The sequence below is a fragment of the Platichthys flesus genome, chromosome 11, assembly GCF_949316205.1.
Source record: "Platichthys flesus chromosome 11, fPlaFle2.1, whole genome shotgun sequence".
NCBI lineage: Eukaryota > Metazoa > Chordata > Actinopteri > Pleuronectiformes > Pleuronectidae > Platichthys > Platichthys flesus.
This window is the reverse complement of record NC_084955.1, coordinates 20,386,187-20,396,397: the sequence shown is the minus strand read 5'-3', so window position 1 is coordinate 20,396,397 and position 10,211 is coordinate 20,386,187. Positions and strand designations below refer to the sequence as shown.

Below are 10,211 nucleotides of genomic sequence, written 5' to 3'. Positions count from 1 at the left end.
ACTAACCAGAATGCGATCCCAGTCTCCCCCTTTCTGTGAACCGAAGTGTCCTTGGGCAAGATACTGAACCCTGAATTGCTTCTGACAGCAGAACCGGCAGCGTTAGAGGGATAAAGACAGTGCTGCAAGATACAGTGTATGCTTGTGTGTGTGTGAATGGATGAATGGCCAACCGGTTTTGTAAAGACATTTGAGTTATCTTTAACACTAGAAAGACTAACCACCATTTCCCAGATCACCTTTATTAAAATGGAACAGGTAAAAACAATGTGATGCATTTATAAATTGTTCCAAGACATCCCTGACACCTCAGAGCAGATCTCCTCTCCGAAGGTCGATCCAGAGCCTCGGGGCCCCCGACTGCAATCGCCCCTGAATGGTCTTTCACCACGAGGTGTTAATATGGCGGCTGTCAAGATGCCCTGCGGCGAGACCCCGGGGAGCCGTCTGGAGGAATGCGGTGAGCGTGGTTCGGCCTGACCCCTGGGTGCTCGCAACGCCGCCATCTCCATCCCCGCGCCTGTCCGAGCGTCTGTCAGCATGGTTATACAACACGCTTTTAAATGTGTTTGTAAACTGTGCGTAGACACCCCTCCCCCCTCCCTTCCTCTCTCCTCACCCCTCCTCCCCCCAAGGGCACTCAAAACAACTTGCCATATCGCGTTTATTAGCTTATTAATTTATGAAACGATTCTCCGGCCGAGGCTTGATTTCCAACGGGTGCACGAGGAAGAGCCGAGTGAGCGCACCCACTCAACTTTTAATCTCACAGCTGCATCCCCTGCTCGGCCGCTCTGCCGCCCTCACAACACACAATGGAAGCTGTAACTGTTAATCAAGTGGTGGCTGCAGGAGCAAATAAATGCACGCGGCGGTAGGTTCCTGAATAGGTTTCAACAGGAGAACGAGGGAAAGCGAGCACTAATTAAAAATACATTAAGTGGTTATCATACGTTGACATATTTTGCTTGATCTTTTTTCCCCTAATCAGCAGTAATGAACACAGCGTTCTCCATCCACTGGGTATTACATGCCACGTTTCACTGAGCAGTAAAATTAGCTGAGGGCCCCGGAGCTAAGTTGAAGTGATGAAGCTTTGCTAGGTTTGATTACGGTTCTTGTACTGTACTTAATAGAACGCTGTCTCCTCTTTAGAATCCCACTCACATTAGAGATGTGACTAACCCCCGAAATTAGTCACCGCTGGAAATATCCCCTCGTATCTATCTGCCGCTGCACACACAATTACTGTAGTTAACTGCAATCACAACCGCTGTAATCACGGCCCCTGCTAATCACAGATGCCCACATTCAAATCTAAAAATATTTAGGGCACACTCTTAAACTGCACTCTTCTGTTGAACAATTGCTTTTCCCCACTGCTCCACTCAACCCCATTAAGTCAAAATGAACACACTCTGTGTTCGGTGTTTGCGATAATAAAGCTGCAAAAGTTGTACCTGAAAGTTGTTGAGTCAGCACCGGGAACAGAGGAGTCAGACGTTAGTGAAGAACAGCTTCACCTGAACCAGTGTTTGTCTTTGAATGAAATCTTCAGTGACCAACAAAAACCTTTTAGTACAATAGCTGGTAAAAAAAAAAGCTTATATATTTCCAGGCTCCATAAACTGGGCCTTTGCTGGTAAAGAACAAAACCTACTGAGAAATAACGATGCTCCTTTAGTGTAATGGCCCAATCGGGTGCGATGCTCCTTTAGTCTAAAGGCCCAATCAGGTTCGATGCTCCTTTAGTCTAAAGGCCCAATCGGGTGAGATGCTCCTCTAGTCTAAAGGCCCAATCGGGTGCGATGCTCCTTTAGTCTAAAGGCCCAATCGGTGCGATGCTCCTTTAGTCTAAAGGCCCAATCGGGTGCGATGCTCCTTTAGTCTAAAGGCCCAATCGGGTGCGATGCTCCTTTAGTCTAAAGGCCCAATCGGTGAGATGCTCCTCTAGTCTAAAGGCCCAATCGGGTGCGATGCTCCTTTAGTCTAAAGGCCCAATCGGTGCGATGCTCCTTTAGTCTAAAGGCCCAATCGAGTTGAGATGTGTCTTTTAAATCTATTAAATATAATTGTTAACATTATGTTTAAATGCATTTTATTAGAAGGTTTTAAAGAACGTTTGACATATGTCACCAAAGTACTAAGAACAAGTGTGTTGGGTAAACTAAACTTAGAATATATGTTATGTGGTATTTCATAGTAGTTGTGCTAACACTGTCATTTGAAAAAAGGTTTATGTAGAACTAAAGCATTTCAAGTTGAGTTTCATTCTCAAGTGTCCACTTACTCACTTACCAGCTTTGAAACAGGAATTTATTCATCTCTGGGACAAAGGGATCCAGGCCAAAATGGAGTCGGTTTTTCTTGGCCAATTTTCCGTCCTTGGACCAAATTGAGTGGAAATCTGTTCAGCAGTTTTCAAGTAATCCTGCTGAACAACAAACCAACAATTGACAACTTAAAACCAACACATGAAAATCAAACAATCAACCAACCAACAAACAACTGACAATCAACCAACCTACAAACAAACAAGGCCAAATCGTGCACGTTACCGGAGGTAAGGCTAATCCACATCAAGGCTGCACCAACTGCCTGAACCTGAGCTAAGTGCTAACGTCGGAATGCTAACATTCTCACAATGATAATACAGGTATGATGTTAATACTTCTCTGAATTTTCTTTTAGTCTCAGTGAACCATCTGACTGCAGCCTCACTGTTAGCAAAGCTGCAAACACACCTCCTTCAGAAAGTGGCATGTAGGCCTGCAGTGTTTGTGCTGCGCGAGCTGCCCACATGATGAAATGTCCCAGATGGAGGAACCATATGTTGTGGAGAGTGGCAATGTGGAAGGTGCATGTGCTTTCATTTCCTATCGTCAATGTCACAATCCTAACGTGTGTGTGGATTCAGTTTGCATTCTGATCAAAGAGTCCTGCAACGTGCATGTAATGCACACTGTCAAAATGTTGTATTAATATATGTGAGGAAGCCTGTGAATCTCGCTTTGTGTCACCATTATTTAAAAAATCTGATTCCCTGTGCACTCATTTTGGCTTTTACGACTGATCCTGATTCAGTTCTCTTCACAATCATCAGTCATATTCAGCGGTCGCAGTGGACGATGCTTAATATGTCTACATCCCCCCGAGCCACATAGCAGCACGGCCTCTCTCACTTCACTGCCATTTCCACTAAGAGGGCTGGTCGAGCGAGACACTGTGAGAGAGAGGGAGAGGAGGGGGGGGGGGGGGGTCCGATTCGCGCTCCTGCTCCTTACATGCACCCAATCCACTCCTATCTAGTACCTGTCACACGCTGGCTGCAAAATGGAATTGACTATTGATTTCCCCCCTTGCCACAGGTCAGTTGTGGTAGCAGGCTGTAGTGGGCTCACTGCGAGCCGGGTGGGACAACAGGAGCGGAGAGGAGCCCGAGGACACAAGATACACTTTACAAAACACACACAGACACACACCAGCTCGTGCACACCTTCCTAACCACTGTTTGCTCCGGGCCTGTGTGAAGGGAGCAGCTTAAACACATCTAGCAAAAGAATGAATTGAGGTAGAAGTGATGATTTTAATAGAAATTATATGATCAAGTTTGCCATTTGATCTGAGCAGGAGAGTTTCAAGGGACTTTGAGGGCCTCGGGCACAAGGGACCCCCAGGGCCCCTCATTGCACCAAACACCAAAGAAACACATTGTACCAAACCACATCATTCCAATCCTAACACTCAAATCTACACAGGATCTTCACTAGAGTACAGAAGTGGTTCCGACCTTTTTGGCTCATGACCCTTTGATTTAATGTCTACTTGTGATCTCTTATCACACCTCATAGCTTTACGGACAGTGTGTCTTCTTGGGCGGTTTCATTTGAACCATGTTGAAGCGGTGTGAAGAAGTGGAAGTGTGCAGTGTTTCATAAGAAGGAGACACAAACCAGAGGAAACAAGAATCTGAGCCTTGTGGTTTACAGGAAACATGGTCGCAATGAGGAGAAACATGTCTTTGCAGAACACAGTGATGTCACAGGGCGGTTTTACATTGAATGCCCTTCATGTCATTTTTCATTCCTATCAGACATGTATGCAAATTCCGTAACACAATTAGCATATTAATTATCGAGTGTGAGGTCACGTTGACCTTTTTGACCTTTCACCGCACACATCCAATCGGTAAATGAAGCAGATGTTTGTACCGGATGTAAATAAATCCCTCCAGGCTTTTATAAGAATGGGACAGACATTAGATCCTAGTGACCTTTGACATTTGACCTTTGACCACCAAACTCCAATCAGTTAATTGTTGACTCCAAGTGAACATTTTAACCGACTTCCAAGACATCGGCTCAACATGCTCCTGAGATATTGTCTTAACGAGAATGGGACAGATGGACGGCCTGAAAACATAACACCCGTGTTTCCAGCACGGAGGCACAAAAACAAACCTCAGATGTGTGCAACAGAAATATTTTCTTCTTTATATTCTCTAATCATCTGTTGACCCCTCAGGTTTATCTCTGCCTCCAGATTTGCAACAGAGAACGACAAAATGAAAAGCTTTTTATTAGGCCTCTCCTTTTTTTTTTATAGTTTGTGCCGGAGGTGTTTTTTAGTCAGGAAGCAGCAGGATGTGAGCTTCGCTATAAAATGTTGAAAATTCAGTAATAAGTTATACGATGGACATGTAAACGCCAGCTGACGTCTGTATTTACGCTTCAAGTCTATTTCCTTCTATTTTTTTGTGTGAATGTAACTACCGTGATTGTGCACTGGGATCTGAGCGAAGTCACAGACGGGACTGAAGCTGCTGACATTAAAATATATCAAGTTCCACACGTGTGACTGTGGCAGCCCAGTTCACTTCTGAAACACTCTGACAGATTCCCACATCAGATGACGAAAATGAATGTCGACGTGTTCCAAAGCACGTCAGCTAATGTGGTTTTATAAAGTGTCAGAAGCACTTTTCAACAACTTAGTCACAGTTGTGTTGAGCCCGGGCCAAAGTGTTGGAAAATGTAATTTCTGGGATGGTTAGTAACAAAACTCAAAGAGCAGTACATCATATTTATAGTGCACAGCTCCGGAGTCTCTCAGAGATAACCTTTGCAGGGTTGTGGGGGGGGGGGGGGGGGGGGGGGGGCGGACTCGTGGCCACTCATGCTACTGTCGACCTGGCGAGGTTCAACACACTGCAAGTACCTGTTCTTTTTAGATTTTGTACTGCCATGAATTTGCATGTGTGCCGCCAGCACAATGAAATTCTGAATAAACATTACATTTTAAAACTAGGATAGCACCCGGTAGAGCGTATATATCCACCAAGGTCAAACAGTTCGCTGATGCATATTCAGACTGGCCGTCGGGTCCACGGTGAGGAATCGTGGACTGGACTGGGGCTGGTCAGCGTCAGAAAATACAATATTCCCAGTACGTTTATGCCCTTATGAGAACACATTTAAATCCACTAGATCACAATTTTTATATGGACCCACACCAATCTGAGCAGGGTCACAGATATCAGTCCCCTAAATATGATCCATGTATTAATTCCTAGGAAATAGTAAAAATGTCCCCAAAAATTGGAGATCTGTGAAATAAACAAACAAAAATTTGTAAACAAAGATGTCAAATGATGGCTTCATAGTAATTACAGGTTATTTGTATTTAAGCTTCTCTGATTGACTTTTTGGACGTTAGACTAATGATGATATAGATCGATATCAACATGCACCTGAACGCACACTAACAAATAGCTCTGCAGAACAGAGTCTGCTCTCCACTTTAAGAGCCTGCTCTGATAACATATGCATGAGTCGTCTGTGTCTGCCTGATCCGCCTGAAAGCTGCTCACATCCAAAGTTTAGACTTTGAAAAAAAAGAAGATATTTAGCAGATTTTTTGAGAAAACACTTGTAAAACTTTGTAGCCTAAAGCCGACAACATGAGCAGCACAAGCTCCACTGGCTACCAAGTTGAGTGGCACGACACTCTCCACGAGCTCCATAAACTTTTACTGTGCGTTGGTCTGTGAACAATAATCCCACTGAAATAAAACCTCCACTGGCCCGTGGACCACTTTGCTGGATTCTGCTGGGGGATGCCAGCTCGGACAGCCAGTGCCAACGTATGAAACCATAGGACTTAAAACTTTATACTCTGATAAGAATGAAAACTCTCAACAGAAATCAAGTGCCTGTCATTGTTTCTGTGTTTGTGTGTGGTCCTCAGAGTTATTTATTATTTGCTGCTGCACTAAATGCGCTCGGTGTAGCTGCTAAGAAAAAAGCCACAGAGCTATTTCGGGGGGGGGGGGGGGGGTGTTCACTGTTTTGCATCTCCTCCCGTTCAAAGCCACAGAAGCAGCGATTGTTCAGACCCTGTGAAGGAAAATGCAGTGCTTCAACCGCTGCACATTTTTCAGGCAAGGAGAGACTCATTCTGTGGGCAGACAAGACAAAGAGCTGAGACCCACTGCATGGGAAACACACTCACTTCACAAGCTGGGAGACACAATGGACGGGCGGCGAGGAGCCGACTCTGGGCACGTGGAGGATTTCGGTGCTGTGGTATAATTACAGGGGATGTACGAACACAGCCCCGCGACAGATGATACCTATTCAGTTTTTGTGGAGGCTGTCAAGGAGGCGTTGATTTAACTCCGTCTCGGGGTCTTAATGGACCCACAGGTGGGACAAGAAGCAGCTTGTTGTGGTGAGTAAGAAAACAATAAATAGTGGCACACCACCACCACAACAGAGCATGTCCTCCGTGTAAACTGAAACCCCTCGGACAGGCCTTCAAGAAAAGCTCCATCATATAAACCTCACAGTAACACCATTTGTGTGGCGGCTGGAGCAGATTTAATTTTATGACTGTTCCTTTTATCTCCCTGCTTAGATAATTAGTTTTTAATATTAAATCAATGCGACCGCAGACAAACTGTCATCTCCTCAGGTCGTGAAACTTCAGTCTTTTTATTAGACTAAATATGGACTTGTATTTCAAGGGGAATATTCCAATATACTTTGGCAAGGACACTTTTGTCTTACATCAAGATGGATGTCTGAGCTGTTCAGGGTGTGGAGACAGAAGAACGGATGGGTGGATGGATAGATGAATGGATGGATAGATGGATTGATGAATGGATGTATGGATGAATGGATGGATGGATGGATGGATGGATGGATGTTGCCCACTCTGACAATCCCTTATCAAAAAGGACATATCAACTTCTTAGAAACACTATTTGTGTTGCTGCTGTACTGTATTTCATTTCATGCCTGTATGAAAGCTAATTTGATTACTGTATAGAGAATTGTTTAATAGTAAATCAATGCTCCCACAGACAAAATGTATTTCAAGGGGGAAAGATTCTAATATAGGGCGGCACTGTGGCACAGTGGTTCGCACTGTCTTCCCAAAGCAAGAGGTATAACAAGTCCTGGTTCAGTTGGGGTCGTCCAGTGTCTGCATAATGCTAGAAAACCTTTTTGCTTGTTGTGACCAATCAGAACGGGCAGGTAACTTCAGACCCCGCCTCCTGCAGCCCAAGTGGATTCAGAGACTCAACCTTAATGATGTAGTAGATCAATGCTTCAGGTGATAAGGTTAAACTCAGCTAATACTTTAAATACCTTAAGTCTATTTAAAGGCAAGAACCAACTTTTCCTCAAGTAGAAAAGATTCAAGTTAGTGGTACTTTTACTTGAGTGCATTTTTGTCAATGGATCTGTACTATTAAGTCAAATGTTGAGTACATCTACCACTGGTCCACCTGATCAAACTACTTTTTTCATAGTTTTTTAAAACCTAATTTTGCCTAATGTCACAGAAAATGTGATATGCAGGTGGGATTCAAACTCACCTGCTGCTGCTGACATCCTTCATGATGTATGGCCACCCAACAGCTGATTGCGTCACTTTGTTCTGTCACTCATTCCCTTATTCACGTTCTGGATGGGTGCTCTTAAGCATTTCAACTTTCTGCCTCCTGACTGATTGATTTATGGGTCGATCAGTGGTTAGCCCTTCCCCCCCCCCCCCCCCCACACATTCTCTTTTAAAGCCAGGTGATGACATATGAAAGCTTTTTCTTAAATTAATCCAGCTGTGCTCCTGGATCCTGCTCGTCTTTAAAATAAAGAAATTATGAAAAGATACACGTTTAACATTTGTTTACAGTTTCCCAAATTTTAACGCTGCATTTTAACTCCTCATTTTCTCTTATTAAAATTGTCACAACCTCCGGTGACACATGCCATCACTGAAAAGACCAAAGCTATGTGGAGAAAGAAACACAACCAGCAGTTGTACTTGCGAACAACAGATTGTAAACAGATTATGGGATTTGTCAAAGGCTGACCTTCTGTTAAGCAGCACCTGTGTTCAACAATGGGAGCCAAAAAAAAAAGGATATGTTCCCATTACAACCAACAGATGGCACTATGGTAACACCCAGACCTCAGGGAAGACAGTAATGATGGAGGTGGAAAAAAAAGAGGAGTAACACTTGGAATTTTTAGGATTTATACATTTTATATTCAGGCAGGAAAGTGTGATGTATTTTGTTCAAGAGCAATAATGCAGCAGGTTGAACAAAGATAAGTTGGACATTGCTTCATTCAGTAAAAGTAGATTCAAATAGATTCTGAAATGGCCCTCTTACTTCACAAAATGCCTGTTAACTTTAATAACTCCTCACAGAGAGCCGAGCTTCCAGTCAGAGTCTTTGGTTCAACATCTTCTTTCTTTAAATCATCCTGAGTCTAAGAGCAGGGTTACCTTGAGCAAACTGTTTGACACCCGGGTTTCTGTGCAGGTACTGAACTCGATGGTCAGAGAGCCGAATCTTTCCCTGTCTACCAAACGCGGGACTTCGGTTGATCATCGCTCTGGCGTGGCCTTTGCTGGGGAAATGAGATGAAGCAAGGACAAGGATTTCTCTGCTCGGGCCAAATCCGGTTAGACCCCTGTGGTAAGTGCCATGACCCCTGCTTCGGGGCGGGGTGAGTCCAGTCAGAGACATGCCACGTCTATTTGGGGCAGACTCGTCAAAAACAAGGTTGTGCTTGTTGTCGACAAATGAGAGCGACTCGCCGCGACCTTGAGGATCCCAATTCGCAAGGTCAGACTGGCCCGAGGCTCGAAACAGCTTTGGTGGAGCAACATGCTTGACCTCCTCAAAATTGGAGTTGTGGTTACTGTCCGTCTGTCCTCTGGGAAAACTGGTGTATTCACTTTGAACTGGGTTGTAGGCGCCGTGGCTCATTAGAGACGTGGAATCAGAACTCTTGGGGTGAGCTTGTTGATGTGCAGCATCATTGAATGATCCCACTTGGTGTTGAGCGTGTCCGTCAGAGGCCACGTGAGATTCTCCCTCGTCCAGGTAAGGATCAGTGCCTTCATACAGTCGAGGCCTCAAAGGCATCGTGTCAGGGTGCATCTCATGGTGAGCCGGTCCAGAGAATTCCGGGGCTCCATGAACTCCAGGATAATCCAAACCCAAGGCGGCGGCCCGGGCTGCAGCAGAACAACGATCACGATTGTGTTAATTTGCTCTTTGCCATTTTATTGTTAATTATTCTGAATTTGGCGGAGATTTCCAAAACGCCTGCTAATTCGTAATTATGAAAAAAGGCATTAACAAAGTGCAGCACGTACCTCTCGCTGTTTTCGCACAGTAGAAACCTCCAGCTGACACCGAGCCAAGCAGGACGACACTGGAAAAGACAACAAACAAGTGTAACACGGTGTAACAGCAGAGCGCTGAGCAGCTACAGTGCTACTTTTATTTATAATTTAACATTCAGGTTAACAATACCTGAGAAGAACCACCAGAGGAACACACATCTCTGCAGTCATGTCAGCAGAAACCTCACAGACACTGAGACACCGTTGACTTCCCCTGCAGCCAATCACAACCCGTCACCCCGGCTTGATTCTCTAATTCCACACAGCTGCTTGTCACAGAGACTGAAACCAGGCGGCCACTGGCAAACTGGTTCATTAGCAGCAATTGTTTCAAATGCTCGCTGGGAGCACAATCCAAGGAAACAATGGGTTTTCTTCATTTTAGTGAAAAGCCACGTTTTAACACACGACAGCGTGAGCACAAGAGATAAGAGTCACACAAATATTTATTTATATGCAGGCTTGTTATTCTGTTTCCATAGACTCGCTTGTTAAAATTAATC

General features: G+C 44.5%; 1 protein-coding gene across 1 annotated transcript; it reads right to left on the bottom strand.

The window, feature by feature from the left end:
• Positions 1–8,533: 8,533 nt before the first annotated feature.
• On the bottom strand, positions 8,534–9,959 carry LOC133965249 (uncharacterized). Its single transcript, XM_062399706.1, has 3 exons — positions 9,839–9,959; positions 9,679–9,737; positions 8,534–9,537 (listed from the first exon to the last, which is right to left on the bottom strand). Exons 1-3 carry the CDS (start codon positions 9,877–9,879, stop codon positions 8,768–8,770), a joined length of 870 nt encoding a protein of 289 aa, XP_062255690.1. The 5' UTR covers positions 9,880–9,959; the 3' UTR covers positions 8,534–8,767.
• Positions 9,960–10,211: the final 252 nt, after the last annotated feature.

What these genes read in the sequence shown, in the direction of transcription:
- LOC133965249 (XM_062399706.1), bottom strand. Translation starts at nt 9,879, where the DNA reads ATGACTGCAGAGATGTGTGTTCCTCTGGTGGTTCTTCTCAG. An exon ending in CCTCTGGTGGTTCTTCTCAG is followed by an intron (nt 9,738 to 9,838) that starts GTATTGTTAACC and finishes TGTCTTTTCCAG; the next exon opens with TGTCGTCCTGCTTGGCTCGG. An exon ending in CTGTGCGAAAACAGCGAGAG is followed by an intron (nt 9,538 to 9,678) that starts GTACGTGCTGCA and finishes GTTCTGCTGCAG; the next exon opens with CCCGGGCCGCCGCCTTGGGT.